The sequence below is a fragment of the Coffea arabica genome, chromosome 1e (genome assembly GCF_036785885.1).
Source record: "Coffea arabica cultivar ET-39 chromosome 1e, Coffea Arabica ET-39 HiFi, whole genome shotgun sequence".
Classification (NCBI taxonomy): Eukaryota; Viridiplantae; Streptophyta; class Magnoliopsida; order Gentianales; family Rubiaceae; genus Coffea; species Coffea arabica.
Genome location: NC_092311.1, coordinates 45,902,439 through 45,928,973, shown reverse-complemented (window position 1 = coordinate 45,928,973; position 26,535 = coordinate 45,902,439). Strand labels below are relative to the sequence as shown.

At 37.4% G+C, this 26,535-nt stretch overlaps 4 protein-coding genes across 5 annotated transcripts; 2 read left to right on the top strand and 2 right to left on the bottom strand.

The window, feature by feature from the left end:
• Positions 1-3,158: 3,158 nt before the first annotated feature.
• On the top strand, positions 3,159-4,116 carry LOC113706923 (uncharacterized protein At1g08160-like). Its single transcript, XM_027228998.2, has one exon. The coding sequence runs from the start codon at positions 3,288-3,290 to the stop codon at positions 3,885-3,887; it is 600 nt and encodes a 199-aa protein (XP_027084799.1). The 5' UTR covers positions 3,159-3,287; the 3' UTR covers positions 3,888-4,116.
• A 5,263-nt stretch (positions 4,117-9,379) lies between these two features.
• LOC113706903 (uncharacterized) lies at positions 9,380-14,819 on the top strand. Of its 2 annotated transcripts, none has more exons than XM_027228976.2 (8): positions 9,380-9,553; positions 10,145-11,172; positions 11,348-11,466; positions 12,237-13,133; positions 13,224-13,524; positions 13,927-14,092; positions 14,247-14,352; positions 14,517-14,819. In XM_027228976.2, the coding sequence occupies exons 2-8, from the start codon at positions 10,351-10,353 to the stop codon at positions 14,632-14,634; spliced, it is 2,529 nt and encodes an 842-aa protein (XP_027084777.2). In that variant the 5' UTR covers positions 9,380-9,553; positions 10,145-10,350; the 3' UTR covers positions 14,635-14,819. The 2 variants fall into 2 exon arrangements, with proteins under 2 accessions (XP_027084777.2, XP_027084760.2); XM_027228959.2 differs by having other exon boundaries at positions 13,924-14,092.
• Positions 14,820-16,348: 1,529 nt separating this feature from the next.
• LOC113706893 (RING-H2 finger protein ATL57-like) lies at positions 16,349-18,204 on the bottom strand. The gene has a single exon (XM_027228949.2). It carries the CDS (start codon positions 17,409-17,411, stop codon positions 16,650-16,652), a length of 762 nt encoding a protein of 253 aa, XP_027084750.1. The 5' UTR covers positions 17,412-18,204; the 3' UTR covers positions 16,349-16,649.
• A 4,217-nt stretch (positions 18,205-22,421) lies between these two features.
• On the bottom strand, positions 22,422-25,147 carry LOC113706887 (uncharacterized). The gene is made up of 2 exons (XM_027228936.2): positions 23,958-25,147; positions 22,422-23,901 (listed from the first exon to the last, which is right to left on the bottom strand). Exons 1-2 carry the CDS (start codon positions 24,032-24,034, stop codon positions 22,677-22,679), a joined length of 1,302 nt encoding a protein of 433 aa, XP_027084737.2. The 5' UTR covers positions 24,035-25,147; the 3' UTR covers positions 22,422-22,676.
• Between the last annotated feature and the right edge of the window lie 1,388 nt (positions 25,148-26,535).

Here is a 26,535-nt window from a genome sequence, read left to right as displayed (position 1 = left end):
AATCTATTAAATGATAGGAAATTCTAACACCAAAAAATACTAATGCTTTATATATAGAGATGTTTATGAAAATATGTATTAAATACGATAATCCTACACGACCACACCAAACAAAATCCTGCCAGATTCCAGGGTTGTTGATCTTAACAGTTCAGAATAAATAATCAAGTCGAAGTTTTTCTTTTCTAGTAGATTGGTTCTACCTCCCAGGAAAAGAGAATGAATTTTTTTTTTTTGAACCTAAAATTTCTGACTCCAGCAGATACTTAAACGCAAATTTAAAATTCTAACCCTCAAAAAGGATGGAAGTGTGATCGAATTGTGACAATCAATCAAGCAAGTGCATAACAATGTCTTTCTTTTCCTCATGAAAATTAAAAAAGTCCCTTATATCTAGGGTGTTCAAATTTCGGAAAAAATTGAAAAATCGGCCAATACAATCTAGATTGGATTTTGGGATTTCGGCAATTTAGAATTTGATAAAATCGAAATACATCCAATTTAATTGTTCGATAAAATGGTTCAGAAATGGATATTAAAAATATATTACCGATTACAGGTCAAATTTTCAAAATTTTACTCTCTCTCTCTCTCCCTCTCCCTCTCTCTCTCTATATATATATAATAGTTATATCCATACATATTACTAAATACTAATTAGTAATTAATAATTACTTAGCTATTGACTGCTGACTTCTAACTAGTTATATACACACATACTACTACTGACAGATTTACTGATTAGTTTAGTTATTGACTAATAAGTACTAATTAGTCGTTAGTGTTTGTTTCTTAAGACTTGTTATTTTTTCTTTACTTAATGTGATGATGAGTTAATGACTGGTGTACTGGTGCTTTTTTTTTTATTGAATTTTGTTGGAAAAAACATATGGGATATTATTTTCTTTAGAAAAAATTAAAATATTTTAACTTACTATTAGCATTTGGGATATTACTGAATTATTGGTTCTCCGACCAAAATCTAATTATCAATATCCAGTTTGCCAAACTAAAGTTTGGGCATTAATCAAGTATTAGTCTTGACAAACTGATTGCCAAATTCTCGAAATATTTTTTTACCAAATTCTTGATTACCGACCAATGAACACCCTACTTATATCCAAGGTTTGTAAAATCGGGATCCTACGTAGGATCGATTTTAGTTTCACAGAATCGGATCGTAGGATCGTAAGATCCTACCAAAAGCTCCTAATTGCAATTAAAGGCTGCAATTCTTTGATAAATTACAAATATACCACAAATATTTTCATTTACTTGCAAAATGGAGCTTCGTATTTCACAAATTTACAAAAAATTGTAGGATCGTACGATCCTACGATCCTACCGATCCTGCTACGATCCTACGCAATCCTATATAGATTAATATGATTTGCGACTCTAAATACGATCCGCATCGATTTTGGTTATCCGGATCGTAGGATCGTACGCTACGATCCTACGCAATCCTATATAGATTAATATGATTTGCGACTCTAAATACGATCCGCATCGATTTTGGTTATCCGGATCGTAGGATCGTACGATCCTACGATCCGGATCGCGATTTTGACAACTATGCTCTGAATACAATCCGGATCGATTTTGGTTATCCGGATCGTAGGATCGTAAGATCGTACGATCCGGATCACGTTACGATCCTACGATCCAGATCGCGATTTTGACAACTATGCTTATATCCATTCACGGACACATAGAGGGTTAGAATTTCTGGTGTGGCATGTAAAGTCTTAAGTGTCAGTTCCTACTCCTATGCTTGCTTGCTTCCATTCCACCCACACATGATATCTCCCACGTTTATTTCAAGAGTTCGTCTATACTTGAATCATTGCCCGTTGACCGAAGCAAAGCACCTGAGTGCGGCTTTCATATCCATTAGATAATGATCATTGAACATGATGGTTGTTTACTTTTACGTGCATCCTAAAGTTTAGGCCTCCTTTCTTTCTTATCGTTTATTCATAGGTTTTTTAGGCTGCATTTAGTTGCCAATTAAGGAATTAAGGGCTATCATTAAAGAGGGTTTTCTTCCTTATCTTTTAGGTTAGGAGCTCTTACAATTATGACGAAGCTAAATTGGTCCTAAATTGCTAGATCATCAATTTTAAGCCTTAATGACTACAATAATTCCTTTTACTTGTGGATAAGTTAGTGTCTCGGGCTAGTAACTTGCTTTAATTTCCATTATCCAACTAATTTTTTAGAACCCGGATTTTTTTCCACCTGATTTCTCAATTTGGCGCAATTTTATTGGATGTGCTATTTTTAAGTTTGTCTAATTAAAGCAATGTGATCATGTATAACTGCACCAAATTGACCAATCTGGGTAAAAACTGTTTCTTGAAATCAAAGTGCGATGTTCCCACAAGAATGAGAGCCCCTGTCATCATATCATAATTGGCGAAGGAAGCTCTTGCGCCAGTTTATCGATGCCTTGATGCAGCCCAAAGAATTTTACTTCCTAATTTATCTGTTTCGACTGCCATTTTTTTTTTTCAAATTTTTTCTCTTTTCAAGTGGTGTATAAGCTCTTAAGTATGAAATGTTGCAACATATCCTAACCATTTTCTGATATCCGAAATCTGTTCTAACAATGGCAACTATTTGTGATGTTCCAAATTGAATTACTGGTTCGGGAAGCATTTGAAAAACGATACAGTGCTATTTTTGAAAAACAACCCCAAAAACAGCTATAATCCAAACGTACCCTCAGTTGTTCAGGCCCCTATTTAAGATATATTAAAAAAAAATGCCCATTTTGGAGTCGTTAAACCTGTGATGTAGATGCTTTTTACTAAGCACAGACCATCTAGGATTAGTAAATAATCGCATGATACATTCGAACATCTTGGAGTTTAAGCAAGAATTTTCCAGCTGAGATACGAAGATACCAACATTCTCGTCAAAGATAGTCCCTCAAATGCAGTTGATTGGTAGCTTATGATGCCTTTTTCAGCTATGCAAGACAAGCACATTCATGTCCAGTTCATGCAAATTGGAATCTGCAGTTGCAGGATACCTTCATTTTCAAGCAAGAAATGTAAAGTGAAAAAAGTGTAAAAAAGAAAAGAAGAGGTAATGGAGGCATCATATCCACTTTACCTTTCTCCCCTGGAATAGAGGAAAGAAGATAATTTAATACCAGATAGAAGATGATTGATTGTAGCTTCTCCAAGCAAACATTCTCAACCTTTTCATCTGTATAAAACAACTGACATCTCCAGAGCACAAGTCCCTGAGCATTTCTTCTTGCGCGACCAAATTTGCAAATGGCCAATTCACGAGCACCCGGACAAATTGCTGCCTGGCCCGCCCATTCAACGCTACTCAGAATCATTGCTATGATCTTACTAGCTCTGATTCTCCTTGTAGGCATAGCTGTGATCGTCATTTGGTTAGCAGTCAAGCCTCGAAAGCTTGTCTATACAATTGAGTCTGGCTCAATTCATAACTACAATTTAACCGCTGATCATCTCAATGCCACCTTCAATTTTGAGCTGAGAGCGTACAACCCCAACAGCAAGGTCTCAATTTACTATGACAGAATTGAGACCAGAGTTTTATACGATGATTCGACTGTTGCATTCAACAATGTCCAGCCCTTTTATCAGCCTCGACGAAATGTGACTCATCTGGGGCTAAATCTTGTCGCCACTAACGCTGAGCTGTTTCCAGGGACTGCAAGAAACCTGAGGATGGAAAGAAGTACCGGGGAGATCGAAGTTGAGGTTCGAGTGAAGGCGAAGATAAGGTTCAAGGTTGGAGCAATTAAATCTCATCGTACCTTAAGGCTTTTATGTGGCCCTCTTGTGGTTCATTTCTCTTCATCCAGGAATTTCGAGAGGACCTTCTGTGATATTGATTTGTAATATATATATATATATATAGTAACTTAATACCCAGCCCCTGATTCTGAAGTCTTATGTTATTCTTGAATTGAGGTTTTTTTTTTTTTTTTTTTTTTCCATTTTTTGATTGTTTGGTTTTCTTCGGTGTCATTTGTTATATTTGGTTAATCCCATAGTGTATCTATTTTGTTCGTTTTGTTAATGTACCATTCGCAGCCTGGTTTGAAATACATTGGTGCCATATATTCAACTCTGATATCAAAATGTTCCTTTTTGATTTTCTAACCTTTGCCCTTTTGTTCTATTTTGGTTTGGAATTAACGTTTTGTATTTGAGAAGCGTCTGTCTACTGACTATGTATCCTTCCAGCTTGCTCAGGTGTTTTGGTCGATAGATGAGTGGTTATGAGGTACAATTCAACAAAACAGCTAATAAAGTTTAGTGGCAAACAAACTTTAGCGCACAGGACTATTGTACGAGGCAGGATTTATCTAATGCACACTCTCGAGTAGTAGTTTTGGATTCCTTTGTCAACCAAAAAACCTTTAGTGGTGAAATGGAGCAAATTATTTCCCTTTTTTAAAAAAAAAAACCTGATTACAGATAACCCACATAGTTGGATCAAAAGATAAGGATTATAATTAAACTGAAACATCTTAGTAGCTAGAGGAAAAGAAAGCAAAAGCGATTCCCGTAGTAGCGGCGAGTGAAATGGGAGCAGCCTAAACCATGAAAACGGGGTTGTGGGAGAGCAATCTTTTATTCATACCTACGAGATACCAGATGAAATAGAGTACTTAGAAGGGATACACAAATAGAGTACAAAATATACCTCTTTCTTTTTTATTATTAATAATCAAAGAAACTTAACTTTCAAATGACTAAATATATATATATAGCGGGATGTCTCTTAGTAATGGTTGCTGGTGCGATTTATGATTTGAAATAGACTAATTAATATTATGATAGTTGGAATAAACTCATATTACATGAGACTTAAGCCTACCGCCTCTAGTTATTGGGACCTCAATCTTGATCACTAAACGAGGTCTCATCGGCAACAAACACTTACTAAGCTAATAACCCTAAGCTATATATGTGTGTGTGTCTCTCTCTGTTCTCCACATAAAACACGTATTAGCGTCAAAACTACCAAAATTGGGCCAATGGAGCCAGCTTATAGGTGGCTCTGTCGGACGTTTAGCAAAAAGCGAATGAACGGCATTCACGACTTTATAGTGATTAAAGACTAGTCGTATAGACGAGAGTGAGATTCCAAATTAATTTTGTAGAAAATGTTTTCCTCTGATCAATTTCCCATTTTGCCTAACGTGCATTGTCTCCAGTTGACATATTGAACCTGACAACCGACAAGACAGCCCTCGAATCCGAACACAAGAACTAGAACAATGCAATTGCTCATCTTAAACAACATCTGCTTCCTCGACCCCCACCAACAAAATATCTCTGCAAAAAGCACTCGGGCAAGATCCTAGCTCCAGAACATATGTCTCAAGTAAAATATCTGCATTGCATCTTTTATTAGGGACCAAATGTAAAAGGAAACTGCCTGTATTTTCTGGAACCAAATAATTAGTTTGGTGGGACGAATCCTGAGTCAATGTCAAGAAATTGTACGTGCCTGTCAACATATATTGGATTGTCAGGCGAGAAGGTTGTTGACGAGTCTCATTGCTTAGGTAAACTGGACTTGATCAAAAGTGAAGCCTGCGAGAAGTTTCAAGCACATGAGTGGCCCGAATTCTCACCTTATTAATTTAGTTGTTGAATCGAATGGTTGACGGTGATTAGTGCTACGTACTAGTCCAAATAGCTGCAAAATCAACTGAGGCTCTGAATTATGGTGTTGGTTTGTTAAATTTAATTGACAAAATTCAGGATTAATGTCTCCCACAGTTTTTTTTTTTGGTTTAACGGTAACAATCTATATTACTCCTATCTTATGAGGAAAGAGGAGTCCAACTGGGGCCTATATGGGAGTGAACCTGCTAATCAGACAATTCCATTACTGTATTCTTTGAATTTTTTGAATAAAGAAGCGTAATTCTTCATTATAATGCATTAGATGAGGTTTTGAAGTCTTGACTTGGTGTAAGGAACGGTTCTAAGAGTCATGCTAACCGAAAGCCTCCAAAACAATCATGTCAAAGATATTTGTTTAAAGTTCTTGATATTGTCAAGTCTTATCATGCAAGAGAAAAACCAGTCAGACAAATTTCACAAGAATTTGTTACATCTCACGTGAATAAGTAATTCTCTAACGAGTTAGTCGTCCTTTGAAAGTGGCCACAAAAAGGGAAACTTGGGGTAACTATATGATTCAGCTCAACCATAGGCGTAAAAAAATTAGAGCAAATTATCAGGATGGTCACTAAACTTTTGAAATCTTCGAGTTTTGATCACTAAGCTATTAAAAGGTTGATTTTGATCACTGAATTATTTGGAATTTAAATTTCAGGTCATTTCATCAAATTTTATTCATTAACTATGCCCCTTTCTTTTGTCTCGTGAATCGTGCGGGAAACTCAGATCTGGCATAGTTAGCGATCAAATCTAACGAAATGATCCAAAATCTAGATTTTAGATAGTTCAGTGACCAAAATCAGACTTTTAATAATTCAGTGATCAAAACTCGACGATTTTAAAAGTTCAGTGGCCATCCGGATAATTTGCTCGAAAAATTGAAGGAGAGATATTTGATGGTAAAGTACAATTTATTGATGACTGTGGATATGAAAGAAAACTATAAACAGGCTAACCATTACAGTGACGCCATCACCTCGTTCTTCCTTGAGATGTTGTCCATGTGACCACAGACAATTGGAACATGATTCCATGGAAAAAAGCACGAGTTTCAAACAAAATCACATACACGAAGGCAAAATTAGAACGAACAAGCGCAAACAAACATTGACTAACATTAAGTATTTTTTTAGGGCTGTAAAACAAACCTTGAGTCATGCAATTATGCCCATTAAGGCAGTTAATTGTGCCCCAAATATAGGGCATCACACTTCTCAATAGCATTAGTATGGATTAGGTACGAGCCTTCTCCTATTTAAGTTGTGGGACTGTGGCTGTCTATAACTTTAACACCCTTTAGATAAGGAGCAATGTGTCGTTGATTGAAGGGACAGTGCCCCTTAAAATTCTTTCATCCAATTATACTACGTATAGAATAGAGAGGGTCATGACCAGATTGATATTTAGTGCTTCATCTTTAGTCAACGGATTGTTTTCCCAAGTCATATGATGAAATGAACATGCAGCGCAGATCACAACAAATGACTCCTCCTACTTTCTTGATCATTGTTTTAAGGAAAATTTGGTCTTGTTCATGTGACTCGTGCATGATTAGAAGTCCTCAGAGATTAGAACATTACATGGAGTTAATCACTTAATCAATTGCTAACCATTTTGAATTGTAAGTGGAAAAAGGTGTTTAGATGTGTGTATTAACAACCTAATAAATTACAACCGGCTTTGAGTCCCAGAGCATAGATGTCAATAATGGCTGTTGCTTTTAGGTTACATGCGTCCTAGCCGTTAATAGGAAAAGGTACAATTTTCAAATGCCTGTGGACGGTATCATGATGAAGATGATAGCTACGTGAATTTCCTAATATACTTATTATAGGATTAATAACTAGGAGGCTAATAACTTTGCATAAACCTAAGCTCAAAAATAGAAAAAAAAAAAATTAGCCAAAGACTTTAGTGTAGGAGGTCCAAGCCCGTTTGGATTGCTATTTTCTGAATTTTTTTATAGAGAAATATATTATATTGATTTAATGTGTGTAAGGTAAAAAGTTAGTTAAAAAATGTAATTACGAAAAACGTAATTTTTTCTTTTAAATAGCAATCCAAACAAGGCCAACAGAGCTCGTTTGGATTGCTATTTTTTGAAATTTTTGTGAAAAGTTGTATCGTAATAATTTAATGTATGTGATCTAAAAAGATAATTACAAAATGTGTTCATGAAAATCATAAAATTTTGTTTGAAGAAAAATTGCATTCCAAATAAGGCCTAAGATTGGATGATTTAGCAGCAAAAAATCTCTGTCAATCTCATGGCTATCATAATTTCACTATAAAGTCCCTGTTGTTCTACTACAGTTGTCTAGAAACATCCAAAATACAATACTCCAAATACCACTAATAATCACCAACAGACCAAAAAAAAAAAAGAAAAGGAAAATGATCATTCATTGCTGAATACATCTAAATGCCTGAAAACAAAAAGAATTTATAAAGCCATTCGGCCAAACAGGCCTTCCAAGTCCCTTCTTCTTCGAGTGTCATACAATTTCACCTACCGCATTAAAACGACAGCGTGGGAGGTCACTGAACTGTAGCTACCGCCTCGCCCCTCAACTTACCGTTAAATTCAAGACTCTCGTTGTTTGGGGCAGGAAGTTTCATAATCTCGTTGAGTGAAAACGACAATTAACACGCGTCATCCCCTGTCTAAACCACCTTATTGGACGACAACAAAAGTTTTAACGTTAGAGTTAAGGCAAAATTACCGGGCAAGACTTGGACACTTCTTTGGGAAATTTGCAGCAATAGTCTCTCATGTTTGTAGTTTTACCTTCTTGGCCTTGACATTTAAAAAGATGCATTTCAGTTCCCTCATGTCATCACATAGTACTTTCATTTTCTTTTGTTTTTCCTGGTAGAAAGAGAATAAAATATTTAAAAAAAAAAATTTAAATGAGATGTATTTGGTAACAACAATCAGTTGAAAGATAAGGAGATAATCCAACAAATATTAGGTTCACGACTCCACGTGTTATTGGATTTAATTTTTTCATTTGTCATACTTATTTCCTCCTCTGTAAGTGGATTTAACTTTTTCATTTGTCCTACTTATTTCCTTCTCTGTAAGTGTATTGCATTAGTACTTTTATTCTTCGAGCAAAAATCTTCTAGTATTGTGCATAAGTACATATCTTCGATGTCATATTTGACTTCAATAAACTTTATAAGTTGAATTCATTATTTTGCACCTTTAAATTTGATTCAATAATTAGTTTTGTCATGCGATTCTAAGTCTTGTAATACTAAAAATTTGTTTGCTTGAAAAGATGGCATTCATATATACGACATACTACTAAATAAATTGTACAAATATTACAATTGAAATCTTTTTCTTAAAAAGAAAAAACATTCAGTTATCATATATTAGTATATAACTTTTCTTCTATATTTTCTACCAAAAGTATAATCACTTTACTAATGTAGAAAAAGTCGTATACCGTTCTAATTTTTCTCTTGGTTTACTAATAGATTAATAATATTACTAGATGTGCGGACAAGGATTTTCATAAAAATGGTGTGGGGCAAATCGTTATATGTTGTATATGTTCGGAGCCAAAATCTATCATGCCAAATATAACGGATGGAAAAAGAATAAATGCAAACGTGAGGGATCTTTTCAGAAATTACCACTTAGATTTCATCAAAAGAACGGTGACGTGCCCTCATTTATTATTTTCATAAATCCCACCTCCCTCTCTCCCCCAACCCACCGCCTCATTTCTCTCAAGAGAAGAAATGCTCACAATTGCTTATAAGTAACTGTTTTGGCCATCAAGGGTTGATTCGTGTGACCCTTTTGTTAAAGCATTGAGCTGGGGTTTCACCAGCTGCAAAGAAAGAAAAAGGTGAGCTTGTTTTTAGTCTTGCGTACAAAAGAATAATGTGCTCTTGTCTTTTAATTTTTTTAACGATCTTTTAAGGTTATTTCTTTTTGTTTCAGTAATTGATTAGTGCATTTATCTGATTCGCTTTGATCTAAATGCAAATGGGCTTGAGTGTTCTTTAAGTTTAGATTCCTGAGATGAGATATTAATGGAGTATGTCGTCAATTGTTAACATGTCATGTATGTTCACGGGCATGATTTTTTCCTCTGTTCTTTAATCCAAGTTTTGAGTTAAAATATGGATTTATTCTGATGGATAGAGTGGTTTTCTGATGGAAACAGTGAGTCTTGTCGGGTCAAGGTTATGTTTTCTTCCTTTCCAATTTTGAATGGTTCAATGGTTAGAGGTTTTGCTTTTTCCTTTTGGTGGTGGGATTTGCTTTTCAAAGAAAAAGAAGGATCTGTATGCAGATGAAATTTTCTCTCTCTTCCGGAAATCATATCTTTAAGTTACTTGTTAGAAGGGATGGAGGTACTGATGTTAGTCTAACTTGTTTTACTATAATTCAAAAATGTTTTGATTTTTGATTTAACTGTGATGAGTTTTTGCAGGTATTGAAGTTCCTCTGTTTTTGCATCAGTTGAACTTGTCATTTCTACTGTGGTGATGATGGCGATTGATGAGTACAAAGTTTCAAGAGAGTTCTTGTGATAACAAGACAATTTTTTGAAGCATTATGAGAAGATGGCTGGTGTCTTAGATCCAGGGTGATGACTATCATGGTTGAGAATTGAAATTTCTGATTTGTGACCGTACAATGGCTGTTGCAGATTTACACAATGTTTCTGTGTTTGATTCTTCATTTCTTAGGGAGTCTCATTCTTCACAGTCAAGGCAATGGGGTGAACAAAGCAGGCAGAGCACCCGGGCATCCTCTCTCCTGCAAATGTGGCGGGAGCTTGAGGGTGAGCATGTGGTGAATCATCCCAATGCGAGACTTGGAGAGAGGATTCAGCACCAAAGGAGTGACCGGTCAAATACTGACTCTGTGAGTACCTTTCTGTCAGACGGGCCAGAAAGCATTAATGGCAATGAGAGCTTGGAGGCCAGTTATGTTCAGAATGAATATGGCACTTGTTCACAGAGCCATATTGGTTCTGAAAATGAGCATGATGACAGCAATAGTCTCGTATCAGAGCAGTCAGCTGATCTTGGAGAAGTAGAACGGGAACGTGTAAGACAAATATTCCGTGAATGGATGAACAGCGGTGCAAAGAGCCATCCACCCAATGGTTCACATATAAATAATCATTCAAGGGCACAGTGGCTGGGTGAAAATGAGCGCGAAAGGGTAAGAATCATTATGGAGTGGGTGCAAGTGAACTGCCAACAGAGAGGCAATTATGATTCTCCTACGGATGAAGGAGCTTCTGAAATTGGTCCTCAGATTGAGCTAGTGCGTGATGGCTTGCTGGTAAATCATGGTGAAATTTGTGAGCGAAAGGCCATCCGAAGGTTATGTGGCAGGCAGGCTCTTCTTGATTTGCTTGCCCGAGCACAGAGTGAACGGAAAAGAGAAATTGAAGAATTGTTGGATCATAGGCCTGTATCTAGCTTTACTCATCGCAGTCGTATTCAGGTTAAGTGTCACTTTGAGGACTTCCATTGATTTAATTCTTACAACTGAACTATTAATGTGATTGAGGTCCTTCATTAGATAATATGTAGGAGGAACTGTTCATAACACCAGAAAGATGATTTAGACAAAATGACTATTCAGCTTTGCCTGTGCTAATAATAGTAAACTTTTGCAGTCATTGCTCAGGGGCAGGTTCTTGAGAAATGAAAGCACGATTCGTGATGAAAGACAGACTTCCAGAGCAGCAAGTGAACTGGGTTTGTTGAGGCAGAGAAATACTGTTTCTGATTTAAGGTAATTGGACTTCAAACAAGTATATAAGTAAGGAACTTACTTTGTCACATTCCTGCTCTTGTCAGTGCATCTTTTGTGTATTAGCTAACAATAGTTTACTTACCTGTTCTTGCTGTTCTTGATGCTTTATGTATTGTTATCTTCCTGTTTCCTGGGATTTCAAAATGTAATTTCCTCTCCTTTGGTAGATGCAGTTGGTGTGATCTTTTAATCAGCCTGCCCTTTGTTCCTCTGGAAAAAAATTTGGTTGTTTACTGCTTTTTTTCAACACCAAAGTTAACCAGCAACAAGAGACACTGTCAAATTTTATTCTCCTACACACATGTTGTTCATGAAGAACCCCAAAGTGTGGTTCATGTTACGTTACCCACCATAAAGATATTGCCATTGGAGACATTGAGCGTTCAGCTGAAATGAAGCTTATTCATCAACCTAAGATAAATTTAGAAATTTGACACAAAAATCTAGTCCAATTCCAAATTCTATAATCCCCTGACTTACTTTTCTACCACTATTTAGTTGTTGAGCAGTATCTAGCATTATTTCTTTTTTTTTTTTTTTTCCTTTTTTCGATTTTGTCACAAACTTTGGAATATGCTGCTATTTGACTTGTCAAGTCCTATATTTAAGTGGAAAAAATCTAGCATGGTTATGGAAAGTTGTACTGAGTTTTCTTTGTAGCCTAGATATTTCTTGTAATTACTTCCAAGGAAGTTTAGCCAATTTCAGTTATAAGTTATAAAGACCTTAACCTCATGTCTGTGAAACAGAGAAGGGTTTCTGTCCAGATTGGACAACTCTGTTCGTGGTTCATCAAACAATCATCAGTCTGAATATGCTTCTTCTAGTGAGGTCCATACTAGAAATGGTCAATTAGAATCAGATGAGGAGCAAGAGGTGCTAGAGGACATCTATGATCTCTTTGAGCCGTCTGATGAGGAAAGTGAGAGGAATGATTTTCCCTCTATTGGTTACATAAATCAGCAGCATTCTGTTATCGAAGAAGCTGAAGGACATGGTGATGAAGGACAAGAGTTGTTAAACAATGTTGACTACATGCCTAGGGAACAAGGCGGGGAGAATGATGTTTCTGGGAACTTGAGGACTGATGTCCAAGCTAATCCATTGCTAAGTGAAACTTCAGAGATTGAAACCAGTGTGCATGATTATTTGGTAGATACTGATGAAATTGTTCAAGAACAAAATGCACCAAACAGTGGGGCAAGTGATGTACGCGAGATAACTGGTCAAGTGGAAGATAGGGAGCCCAATGCAGCTGAAGATTCCAATTGGCAAGAAACTTCAGCTCAAGTTGAAGAGGAGCAGGAATTGTTTTTGGATCATGAACAAATTGAATGGCAACAACCAACCAGTACTGAAGCCGATGAATGGGCACATGGTAATGAAGAAGGGCTTACTGAAACGTGGGAAGAAAACATTGCCCATCAGTGGGATCAGGAAAGACCAGATAATGATTTTAGAGATCACCATAATACTCAAGAACCAAATGAAGATTGGCATGATGATGGTTTACAAGAGGCTATAGATAGTTGGTTAGATGTGCCTTCAGGGCAGGGAGTCGGTGGTTCTAGTGGCAGGGTTGATGCATTTTATTTTCCAGAGGATGATAATGTTTACAGTATGGAGCTAAGAGAACTTCTTAGCAGGTGAGAGTCTCATTGACATTTAGGAAAATTCTTCAAAGTGATGGATTCTTAAAGGGTTCTTTCGTATTTATCTGTTTACTTCTGATTCAGGAGACGTGTCTCTAGTCTTCTTCGGAGCGGTTTCAGAGCAAGCCTTGACCAGCTGATACAGTCATACGTGGAACGTCAAGGCAATGCTTCTATGGACTGGGAGGCAGATGGAGCATCATCTTCACCTGCCTTCATTGAGCAAGATCAGGAACAGCAGAATGATGATCAGGTACAGGATGGTGTATTATCAGGTGGTGTTGATAGAACCTCAGCATCGGACACAGCCTCTCAGCCAGTCTGGGATCGGGATTTGCATAGACTAAATTGGTCTCACAACAGCCCTCATCATCAGTTAGGAATTGTGAGCGCACGCATCCCTCTGCTTGGTTCTTAAACTTGTCAACTTAGAGTTACAAGGTCCATTTGTTTAGTAACTGAACTCTTGTGGATATCATATTGATCTATTATGTGAATTGTATGCACTTGATGTCATTTTTTTCATCCGTTGCGGTTGTCATATCAGCCAGTACTCATGTACAGAATGCTTTTGGCTTGATCTTGTACATTTTTCCAGTTTATTACCATTCACATGCATGTGTGCACATCTAGCCTTAATAACATTTTTTATATCACAAAGTTAGTTCTTAAGACATGGAAAAGATGTACTGAATGCCGACATTTATGGGGTGCTAACACTGAAGATTTAACTTGCCCTGGAATCAGCTTGGTCTAACTTGAACCTATTTTTGCCCGTGTACAGCAGGAGTGGGAGATCATTAATGAATTGAGGCTTGACATGGTTAGGCTTCAACAGCGCATGGACAATATGCAGAGGATGCTAGAGGCATGCATGGATATGCAACTTGAACTGCAACGCTCAGTTCGGCAAGAAGTTTCTGCAGCTTTGAATAGGTCAGCTGTTTCAGCAGGTAAAGGATTTAGGTTAGAGATCATTAATGGTAACATCAGAGTGTGTGTGGTGTCTCTTGCTATCAAGTGTCCTGAGTTTTTAGTTTATTCCTTTACCTTCTCTTTATATGACAAATGTGGTTCAACGTTGCTGATTTCATTACGTGGAAGTAGATACTTGCAAGGATGCACAACATAAGGATGATTCCAAATGGGATTTTGTGAGGAAAGGAATTTGCTGCATGTGTTGTGAACAAAACATTGATTCCTTGCTGTACAGGTGACCCACCATGATCTCTGGGTGTTATTGCAGCATCTATTCAAATTAACCTCCAAATTAGTATTTGTATAATTTCATCTAGGATGATCTTCTGACAAAGATAGGAACTGTATTTTTCCTTTTGCATCCTGACACTTCTTTGCTTACTGAATCCATCCATATAGGTGCGGACACATGTGCACATGTTCAAGATGTGCAGAGAAATTGGTCCAGGGAAAAGAGAAGTGTCCAATGTGCCAGGCACCGGTGATTGAGATGGTCCGAGCATATTCTGTCCAGTAATGGAAGGAGTGCCAAATAAATGGAAAACCGAAGAAAAAAAAAATCTCAAGAATAAATAGAATGCAAATTGAAATAGGACATAATGCCAACAAGCTGTAGACTTTTCAATTTTCTTCTTCTTGTAGTCTCACCAGGTAAATCATCAATCCCATATATAGCAAGTCTATAACTTTTTCCTTCTTTTAGTTTGTTTAGCAGATGACTGAAGATGTATTTTGTACCCTGTCATTGTACAAACTAAAAATAAGCAAGAACAACTTGTTTGTCATTATTTCAGGTAGATGTTACCCCCAAAGGTGGACTTCGATCCAGTTGATACACCAGCCAACTAGTTTCTAGGGAGGAAAGTCATTGAGTTTTTGTGATGGCTTTATCAGTATTAAGTTATTTTGATGCTTGAAATAGGTGGCCTGTCCCAAAGTAGTTGCTGAAAAGAAGCCTGACTTGACTTCCAAGTTAATGATCTCATTGAGAACCCCAGATCGTACAACATTCAGCAGCAGTTTTATTAGTCTTGGTCATAGCAGTAAAAGCAGAAACCTGGATCCTCCACCCTCATGCAGCTGTAGATTCATGGAGACTGTTTTCTGATGACTATTGCTGAATGGTTTACATTGTACCAGTATTCTAACACCCCAGAGACCAAAACTCTGGTTTGCTCTGTGTAATTGAATTATTTATTTGTTTGAATGAAGATGGCCATCATTTTGTTCTGTTTTCAGGAACCTTTGAGTACAGAATATTTTACATTCTGGTTGTTGATAACCACCAGAATAGTAGAGCTCCATAACCGGAAAAACTAGCTTTTCTTTTTAACCAAGATTAGGCTTCTGATTCAGATAACTTGGAACACAGTTTGTGTAAATATCAAGAGGATTGGTATGACGTTTGCATCTAATAACAGAATCTTGTGGGCTGTGGATACCTTTTCATTTCCTCAATTATCTTGTTAGTTGCGTCTTGAACATGCCTGAGTGTAATGGTTACCCCAATTCATGCCTTTTCCTTTCCATTGTTTGGTGAATGGAATTGTCTTGTTGTACGGTCTGTTTCAAGTGGTTGAAAATGAGCACCTGAATTTGAGGAACAATTGGTTAAGAGCTGATCTTCTTTTATACTGAACAACTTTAGCTTTCACTACATTTTCTTCCCAACTAACTGTAAAGGTTTTTTTTTTTTTTTTTTATCAATCGTCACTTTATCTATAATATTCTACATTATTCTAATCTAAGGAGGATTCAACTGAATCAGGTGGACCGATAGAGACTAAATCTCTAAGAAACCATTTAATGTGATAATTGGTGGAAGGCAGGTTTGAATGCACCTCAGAAACCTTTGCCTCCCACCCTCTAAGTCTCAAATGATTTAATGGTGGTTACTGGCCTTCGTTTGGATCTGCGATTTTACTGTTTACGTATGTTGCTCAAAAGGAAAAGGTCCATTCCCATTTGACTCGACTAGCAAATCCAATCTCGGTCATCTTGTAAAACCGAAGTATGGGTAAAAAAAAAAAAATTCCAACTTAATCACACTTTAAAGTTCACAAGACAAGATAGAAAAGTACAAATGCCACACTTGTTCATGTTAGAAATAATATACTAGTACTAGATTAGTAGTATGAATGAAACTAGGGACGAATTGATGTTGTTCAACAAAAAATTACCCTCAAAATTAAATGCTACTGAGACTGGAAGGAATAATTGAGTCTAGCAGCTACCATAGCACACCATTAGGCAATCAATCAAATCAGATTTCTGTAGAATTGGAGGCTCTATCCAGAATTCACCGCACAACGCTACTATAACAAAAATAAAATAACTAAGAACCCTTTGATACGCAATTAATGAAGTCATTTTTGAGTGTTATACAAGAAATTTACAAAAGAATAGCCTATTTTATTTTATTCCCTCCTCCCCCACCCCCCCTAGCAACCAAAAAAGAAGAGCCCTCCTTTTTCTCTATTTCCTCCTTTCCGATGTGTCTATCTATAATATCTACCTTTTACATCATCATCATCAAAAACTCATGCTTCTGTGCAAAACAAGTCGATCTCCCACGCTCGTGCAACTACAGACCCTTCTCATTCCAGGATTACTACACGTGTCACAATCATCAACCGTTGATCTTCCCCCCAGCTCACCCCCGCCATTACCACTCTCTTCCTCCTCCACATCCAATCGAACCTCCTGATGATCATCGACCACCTTAAGTAACTGAGTCGACCTGCACAGTGGACATGACAAGTGTGAAGCCAGCCACGTGTCGATGCACTCGGGGTGGAACACGTGCGCACAATGCGGGATTAATTTAACAATTTCCGTCTCCTCGAATTCACTCAAGCAGATTGGACAATCCGTGATCAGCTGCTTCGTGCCCCCACGGTAAGAAACAAGTGGCAATGACTTGACGGTGGCAGGATCCACGCCAGCGTTCTTCTGATTATGGCCATCACGCAACCGCGGAGGGTGTCTCCGGCGGCGGCTGATGTCGGTGGAGTCTTCTTCAGCAAAACGGCGGATGTAGATTGAGAAGAAGCCCATGAAGAAGAGCGCTGTTAGGAGGACTAAGATTGTTAAGGCCATTGATGAGTCGAACGGTGTAGTGGGGTGCCTGGGATTTCTTTTAACACTTGTTGCTTCTGAAGGAGAGCCGTTTATGGGTTCGAAGATGGGGTCTGGTGATAAGTCAGAGCCTTGTAAACCTCCTGATGCTACTGCAGGAACTTGCTGCAGTAGTATTCTTCCGTTCCGAGTAATATCCGGACTAGTTTTCTTCATGTTGTGATAAACGAAAAAAAACAGTCCTCCTTGTTTTTCTTATGGTTTTTGTGAAGTACCTGGTGAAATGGAAGATGGGATTTTTCGGAAAAGAGTGACAAGTGAAAGATAAGGATGGAGAGGATGGGATAAGGGTGGGTGGGTTTATGAGTTTCAGTGAAAGATTCTTTCTTGAGTTTTTAGTATGAGAGGGTAGTAGGACAAAAAATAAAAAAATCTTGGAGTACTTAATTTGATTTTGATGTGAGCTAGAGAGGAGGGAGAGGGAAGATGAAGGGTTTGGCGGATGCATGCATGGGGCCTACAAACAAGGGGTGGGGGCGTGGAGGCTATTAGCTATATCAAATATGTCTTGATCTTACTTGAATGTTGTGTATATGTGCAGAGAGAAGTGGCGTCTTTTGAGGTTTGGACAAAACTAGCAGCAGCAGCAGCAGCAGCAGCAGTTAGCGGATCACCGGCTCCAGGTTTTGGGGTTTTTTAAGATGATAGTAAAATCTTTTGTTCGTAATGGAGTGGGGTGAATTAGCAGTTATATATACTACGTGGGAGGAAGGAAAAAGAGGGGCAAGAGTTGTCCATGATTTCTTGTTTCTTGTCTTCCTACGTAGTACCAAGGAGTCTACTTGAATGTTTTGGCCAACCTTTCACAAACTAGTACGTATTTCTTTTATTTTTATTTATATGAATGAACTTCGAAAAGTCGTTGGTTCTCTTTCTACCAAAGAGGTAAGGAAGTTATCTAAGGGGACCGATGTGGGAAAAGTCGTTGGTTCTCTACGGAGTGAAAATTGTCTGTTGGAAGAAAATTTTGATTCGGACAAGATAGTACTATGTCTTCGTTAGCAAGTGCAAACTGGCTTTTGCAACTAAAATTGCAAGAAAAATTTGATTTGGATGAGATATATTCTGTAATTGTGATAGGAATTGTCACCGTTATGAATAGCTAGCTGTTTTGATAGCAACATGAAAGAAAACAACGCAATTTTCTTGTCCAAAACAAATTTACACTTCATTATTTTTGTTATTTGCACTCCCACCATTTGTTTTATTATATAATCTAATGAATAAAAATTATACGATTAAAATGATAACGAGCGTGTGATTAAGTTTTATTATCTAGCCTAATAAATAAAAATTATATGATTAAAATGATAGTCAAAATGTGATTAACAAAAACGGGAATGTAAATAATATTTTTCCTTATCTCATAGTAACATATAAACTTGACAAAATAGGCTTACCACTAGAATTCATGTCGAAAGAAGGCGGCCATTGTTGCTTAATCAAGGAGGAGGAAAAATTGGAATTTGAACTTCTACACCACGTGTGCTTTATTCACTGTTCATATTCGCTTCTAACTCCGCAGATAAATGAAGCGTTTAACTACACGTTGTTATTCTTGCATTTGTTTGTCTATTTTGCCAGGCTAGACAAAGATTATATGGCCTTGTTTGGCAGATAAGTTTTTTGCTAAGTTTATCTGCTACAAGTTTTTTAAAAAACTTTACCTACAGTAACCTCAAAAAACTTCTCAAAAATTTTAAACTATACACTTCAAAATATTCAGAAAAAACACACTTCAAAATTTTTTTAAAAAACTTCTACAGTAAGTTACAGTAAAGTTTTAGACAAACACCCAAAAAACTCACTTGCCAAAAGACATGTGCAAAGAGATGAAGAGGAACCTATTTATAACTTTTATTTTACCAATCCAAGTCCTAAATTACCATGGATTAGTCAATTGCTGAAAAATGGTACTTCAGGTTTGGGGTTAAAGAACTTTTACTCCATAAATGAACTTTATTTATTTTTTAATCGTCCATGGATTAGAAACTCTTCAAAGAACTTTCTAAAGCAATAAATTCAATCGATAAATTATTAGCAATTTTGAGTGTATGTGATGTTGCAATGGTCCAGCAGCCGTGTATGCAAGCCAAGCTGCCAAGGCACATGTGAACAATCAAAGATGATAAGAACGCGAGTCTGATGCCCTGAAAGTACAACTGTCCAAGCGGCCAGTACTGTTCCGGAATCAAGAAAATGAAGAGAAATAGTCACTGATTAAAAGATAGAGTAGCCACAGATTTGGCAATTTATGTGAAGAAAACTGATTAATTTTGTGACTACGACATGCGACCAAACTGTAAATAAATAAGCTAATGGTTTCACATATTGCTTTCTTATTTTTTTTCTCCGTTCTTTCTATCTGAAAAGTTCCACATCGTAGCTTGTTGTAAAGGGGTTTTGCAATTTTATCTCGCTCTTGTGTCGAACTGTCATGCAAAATTATTTTGATAGTTGAAGGCATTTCACTAACTCTATTTTGTTTTCATGGGCTCTTGGGTTGAATTCATTTGTTACCTTTGATTTCGCTTACTATTGATTCTCTAGGTTTTTTGTTTGTTTTTCTCTAATTTTAACGGTTCTTCAAACTATTTTGATCATGCATATGTCTATGGGATTACAATAATTCATCTGAATGGAAGATATATTAGAATTTATCTTATCGTTCTTTGTATTGATTTTTGAAACTTGTCGTGTCTATTAATTTCGGATTTATACGTATCCGTGTCATGTTTAATTAAATGTTTGCTATTTGTGCAAATTTATTGAACAAAATAATCTCTTTTCTATTGCCATAGTGGAAGGGCAATCGAAGGGGGCTCATGTTGGCCTATTGCCTTGAGAACTACGAAACGTCTATTGCAAGAAGCAATTCAAGAGCTGGCTCAACTGCTTAATTGCTAGCGGTGGCGCCTGCAGGATTTGATCTACAGATTTTGCTGATATACGTATTCTTCGAAACCGTCCGCAGGATGACCCATCACTGTCATCATCATACCCAAGGTGTTTGTGGGCTGAAAATTCCTGCAGGATACCGTATGCTTTCTTCTGAACGCTGAAGTCATATGGCACATGAACCTAGTTATGAACATGATAACGACTGCATTTGTAATACGTTCAGTTAGGGGAACCCCAAGCGTATATTTCTTGGCAAAATGTTCGTTGTTTCGAAATTGTTACTAGTTGATATAAGGAAGGGAAATAAAGGAAAAGTGGTTGAGGAAAGATGAACGGTTTTAAGATCTCAATAATTTAGTTGGGAAGTTCATTTACGAGTCATGATTCATCACAAAGTTTTAAAGAAATCATTATGGCATTGTTCTCAGTTGCTTCAAATTTTACAAAATAACTGATTATGGAGAATCAGAAGAATCAGTACAAACTACTCTAAGCGATTATAAATTTTTACTTTTTTGGTCATTAAAAAAATCTATAATCAGAATATAAAAGCAACAAAAAACGTCGAAAAAACTCAACAGAATCTATAACCAGTTAAAATAATCAATCAAAAAACAAGTCTTATACAGGCACTACGCTATTAGTGAGATCAATTAGTGAGACAAAAAATAAGCTGTAAGGTAGAAAAATAAACAGTAGTAGCGACACTCTATTTGGGCCTTTAGTAATTCCGCACGTACCAGTTTTTTCGTCCCTCACATTTCATATAATGAATTTTTTTCGTTCAACACATTTGACAAAATAAATTCTTCCATCTCTCACATTTTATAAAATAAATTTTTTCATCTCTCATTGATCATGTGCATGAATAACTCTTTTTTTAAAATCTGTGTATATATCTATTTGATTTCATTTGAACCGTACGAATAACATGTAATATATCTCTATTTGATTTCACCTACAACTATAATTAGCTTGTTCGGGTGAAATCAAATAGTGATGTATCGTGTATTCGTATAGTTTATATGAAATTAAATAGACATATATATACGGGTTAAAAAAAAGAGTTATTCGTACATATGATCAATAAAGGATAAAAAAATATATTATGTGAAATGTGAGGAATGAAATACATTTTGTAAAATGTGATAAATGAAAAAATTTATTTTGTGATTGCGAGAGACTATAGATCAAATTATGTGACATAAAAAATAAGCTGAAGGCAGAAAAATAAACAGGATTAGTGAGACTCTATTTGGGCCTTCGGTATTTCCACATGTACCAGTTTCTAATGCGACGAACAGCAATACGTGCATTTCGTGGTTTTGTCTTTGAGCGGCCCAATTATGGAAATAACTTATTTCCTCGCTCTTTTCTTTTCTTGCCATTTTGCACGTCCGCCATTATTTCCTCGCTCTTTTCTTGCTATTATAGAAATAACTTATTTCCTCGCATTTCATGGTTTTGTCTCTCTTTTTTTTTATTCTTAATTTATGAATTCCTGTTCATTACTTTTTGCAAGACAAGTTATTCCGGGTTTCAAATTATGGGTTTCAAATTTTTAATGGACGTTAGTCCGGATAAGTTGTAGAATTGGGAATACTCAAATTTTTGCAATTGGAATAACCCTAAAATCCTGCAGGCTGCAAACCAAAAAAAAAAAAAATGCAATTTGTTCTTGAAGGAAAGCTCATTCTATATTATCAGTAGTACGTGTCTTGACCAAATAACTTCAGCTGAAGTCTGAAAATGACTAAATTTGTAGATCAATACTTCCCACAGCACCAAAGTCGTGAGAAATACTAATGAGATATCAACGCATATGCAGAATGTCCCCACCGGCGAGGCTGCAAACAGAAAACTCTACTTGTAAACTTGCATAAGACATGAATATAGATTTCTTGGAAAATGATATTAACACTCCTAAAAAAAACTTAAACTTGGGAAAAGAATGCTAGAGGTTTTTTTATGAAGAAGAAAATTAATGTCTTTCCCATTCTTAACATGGCAACACAGTAGGGTATAAACCAAATCAACAAATGCATAAACCTGAGTTTTCGGGCTCGAACCGGATGTCTACTCTGGCTGACCTCTGTCAATGAATTCGAACGAATTCGACCGGGGATGGGAGCACAGCTAAAAGAAATTTCAGGCACTCCTTAAACTTGGATTGGGAAAAGAGTGCTTGAGGGTTTTTTAAGGAGTATAAATATCATTCCCATTTTGTCAGCAGTAGGCTATAAACCATAAACCAAATCAACAGAATGCATAAACTAAAACTTCATATTGCATCCAGCGAACCAACGGGCAACAGCCAGATTGCATGTAACATGCTTCATGTTCACAAAATTTGGCAATATAACATGCTTCAGATGACAGCAAAAAAAGGCACATTGCATGTTGTACATGTATCCCTTGTCAGATCCTAACCTAATTTACATAACTATAAATCCTCCTAGAATTCAAATTAAACACAAACTAAGGCAATTTAATGTGGAAAATGCAACTAACTAGTTGGCCCTAGGACTTTGATTTCTTGGACTGCCCACTGACACTGGAGGCATAAGTTCTAACAGCCTTAGAACCCTCAGCAATTGCATGCTTCCCAAGTTCACCAGGCAAAACCAACTTCACAGCATCCTGGATTTCCCATGATGAGAGGGTCCTCTTCCCACTGTACCTAGAAAGCCTTGAAGCCTCCTCAGCAATCCTCTCAAACATGTCACTCATCAGATTATTAACAATGGTCATAGCCTTTGATGATATAGCACATTCAGGATGAACTTGCTTCATCACCCTAAACACGTGTCTTTTGTATCCCACACTAGTACCCCCATCACTCCCCATTTTGGCTCTCTTCCTCCTCCTCTGGGTAGCAGCAGCCTTCTTCTCCTTTTTCCCATTAGCACTATCTTCTATACCTGGGCTTGTCTTCCTTTTCTTGGTTCGCTCTCTTGCTGGTGGTGTTGGAGCTAAAGCCACATCTGGCTGCATTTCTTCTTCATCTCCTTGCTGCTGCTGCTCTTGTTCCTTATTTGATGGGGCTTCAGATTGTGGTGGTGGAGTAGGAATAGTGGTGATCTCTGATTCTGAGGCTGATACAAATATTTCTTCTTGTCTGTCTCTCTTCTCTTCCTCTCCTTCATCTACATCTTTATCTATCTTCTGCAGCTCTACTGCATCTTTATCTACATCTGCTTCTTCATCTTCCATCTGCAGCTCTTCTTCACCTACACCTACTTCTTCCTTCTGCAGCTCTTGTTCATCTACATCTTTATCATCCTCCTGCAGCTCTTCTTCACCTACATCAACATCTTCCTTCAGTAACTCTTGTTGTTCATCCTCCTGCAGCTCTTCTTCACCGACACCTACATCTTCCTGCCTTGGCTGACGTTCTTGATCATCCCTTTGCTGCTCTATGTTAGGCGCTGCTTCATAATATGGTGGTGGGGTGGGAGGAGTCTCAGGCTCTGAGGCTTGTTGAGTTTCATCTTGATCATCTCCTTGCTGCTTTTCTTGGCCCTTCGGGACAGCTTCATGGGCCTTTTCCTGCTCTTCTAGGTCTTTAGGGACAGCTTCTTGACCCTTTTGCTGCTGCTCCTGAGCTGGCTGCTGCTCTTCTTGTTCTGCTCCTTTTGCTCTGTCTTCAACAACAATGGTCCTCCGAACAGGCTCTTTCAGAGGTGAAGAGATAACTTCAATTTTCTCATTCTCTTTCGTGGATGAAGCAACAACCGCTACTACTCTCTCATCATTATTCTCACAATTAGTCTCCAATTCAGTAGGCTTTGGAGAAATCACACTTGCACGGTTTCTTCTATAACTTTTTTAGTCACCACTGTGCCAAACAACTTGCCTGAACGTGTCTTAGGTGCCATATTTTTCTTAGCTTCCTTCTCAGAGAATCAAACTTCAGCAGAGAACTAAAAATTTCCCTCTTTGAAGCTGTTTAAAATTTATGGCCTGATCTTGCCAATTAACAAATTATATTGAGACTGAAAAGGTCTGTGCCTTTTCTGGGATGCATCAAAATTTGTGTTGGAAGAATTGAGAAGGTGGCACATTGGGCAACAGGTGTCGAGTGATTTTGAGTTAAACGGCTACGTGGGTTAAAAGTAAAGGGCGAGAGGTTTCTGGACATTCGAAATGTAGTAAAAATTTTACGACAATACATAGTACTGTAGCATAGAATAAATGACGGTAGATTTTATTTTTTATTTTTTGTCAGATACGATAGACCTTCAAGAAGACTGAATCATCACCGATCCAAACAAGTGTTTATACACCATCTGGCGAAATATTCCAAGAAACCCTATGGAGAGGGAGGTGACCCAACGGGGCCAAGGAAGAATCTCTATCGGTGGGGGGTGACCCTATAGGGATGGGGGAATCCAATCCGGACCGGTGTGTAGGGGATGATCCAACGGAGCCAAGGAGGGAATTGAGGGTGACCCTATGTGGAGGGAAACATTCCAGGAAATCCGATGGGAGGCCAAGGGGGGAATCCGGGGGTGACCCTATGGGGAGGGAAACATCCCAGGAAACCCTATGAGGAGGGAGGTGATCCTACAAGGCTAAGAGGGGAATCCCTATCGGGAGGGGGGAATCCGATCTACACGGGTGCGTCGCGGGGTAATCCAACGGAGCCAAGAGGAGAATTTGGGGGTGACCCTATGGGGGAGGTGATCCAACGAGGCCAAGGGGGGAATCCCTATGGGGAGGGAGGACTCCGGTCCAAACGGATATGTAGGGGATGACTCAACGGGGCCAAAAGGAAAATCCGAGGAGGGAATTCGGTCCAGACGAGTGCGTAGGAGATGACCCAACAAGGCCAAAAGGGGAATTCGGGGGTGACCCTATGGGGAGAGGCGGTCCAAACGAGTGTGTAGGGGTGGTCCAAACGGGTGCCTATGCACTTGCCGGTGAAACATTAAAACTCTAGATTTTGTACGTAAGGGGTTATCCAACAGGGCCAAGAGAGAAATCCAGGGGGTGACCCTATGGGGAGGGGCGATCCAGACAAGGGCATAGGAGCAGTCCTAATGAGTGCCTACGCTACGCATCCGTTGGAAAAATATTGAAAAATATTGAAACTCTAGATTTTTAGAATGCAGGTCACGATATTAGATTTCTTAACTTATATTCAAATACAGTTTTAAAACTCTTTTAGTGATCAGCTACTCTAAAAAGTAGTTGGTTAACGGTAGATTTTATTCATCCAATTTTATTCCGCTAACTAGTACCATTTGATTTCGGTTTTGAGAGCTGCTGGTACTTTCTTGGCTGAGAAAAGAAAAAGGGAAAAGAAAACACAGAAACAAAGCCTTGAGTCGTTTGTTGGTTAACTCATCTAGTACAGCTGAAAACTTCTACTATTTGTCTGATGTTTTCTGCTACTCGACAGCGATATGGTTTAGAGACAAGTGTCAGAATTAAAAACCTTTTAGAGTTTCGAAGTAAAGATTGTTCTGGTGATTTGTGGGATGTCCTTGTATTTGCAGCAGCTAAACTAATTTGTGATTTAAACATTTTACCTAATTATTACCACCGTCTCTCGACATTATCAACTGACCATCATATACAGAAACAGTACAGTGTATGAGCTAGAAATATTATGTGGCAAATACCCGGAGTCCATTTGAATTGTTATTTTTTTTAGATTTTTTATAGAAAAATGTATTGTAAGGATTTGATATATGGGAGTTAAAAGTAAAATTTTTTTGAGAAAAAATAACAATTCAAACAAGATAAAAATTTTTACCTTTAACTCACATACATCAAATTATTACAACACATTTTCCTATAAAATTTCAGAAAATATCAATCCAAACGATTTCTAAGTATTTGCCGCATAATATCTCTCTCTATATCAATGGCGATAATTCTTGACTTCTTGACAAAAATTGTTACAACACATTTCTCCAATACAAATTAAGATAACTTGTGTTTAAAATGCTTACCCATGGTTTTCATGCACATACGAAAACTTCTAACTGGAAATCTATAATTTCATCAAGCCCTCCGTTTTGTTGTACAATGGGGATCCAAAAGTTCCAAGTTCTCGCTCTGCATATGAATTTTGAGAACAGCAACGGATGAATTAAAAGTTAAAATACATTGACCATACTGCGTTATGTGAATCACAAACCATGGGGTGGGAAGGACGTGGGGAGAAAGGGTGTAAAAAGAAAGAAAAAAAAACCACAAACCATGAAATAGGATTCTACTATCCTGGTAAAATATAGTAAGACTCGTATTCACGAGTTACTTCAACAGTTCAACTTTTGCAGTATTCATAGGGAAAAATGGTAGGTCTGATTAGATATAGTGTGGACAAAAACTAATTAATTCATATATAACAAAAACTAATTAATTCATA

Coding starts and splice junctions, on each gene's coding strand:
- LOC113706903 (XM_027228959.2), top strand. CDS start 10,351: ATGGCTGTTGCAGATTTACACAATGTTTCTGTGTTTGATTCTTCATTT. Junction 11,467..12,236: donor AATACTGTTTCTGATTTAAG/GTAATTGGACTT, acceptor TCTGTGAAACAG/AGAAGGGTTTCTGTCCAGAT. Junction 13,525..13,923: donor CTCATCATCAGTTAGGAATT/GTGAGCGCACGC, acceptor GCCCGTGTACAG/CAGGAGTGGGAGATCATTAA.
- LOC113706887 (XM_027228936.2), bottom strand. CDS start 24,034: ATGGCACCTAAGACACGTTCAGGCAAGTTGTTTGGCACAGTGGTGACT. Junction 23,902..23,957: donor ATAGAAGAAACCGTGCAAGT/GTGATTTCTCCA, acceptor TAATGATGAGAG/AGTAGTAGCGGTTGTTGCTT.
- LOC113706893 (XM_027228949.2), bottom strand. CDS start 17,411: ATGAAGAAAACTAGTCCGGATATTACTCGGAACGGAAGAATACTACTG.
- LOC113706923 (XM_027228998.2), top strand. CDS start 3,288: ATGGCCAATTCACGAGCACCCGGACAAATTGCTGCCTGGCCCGCCCAT.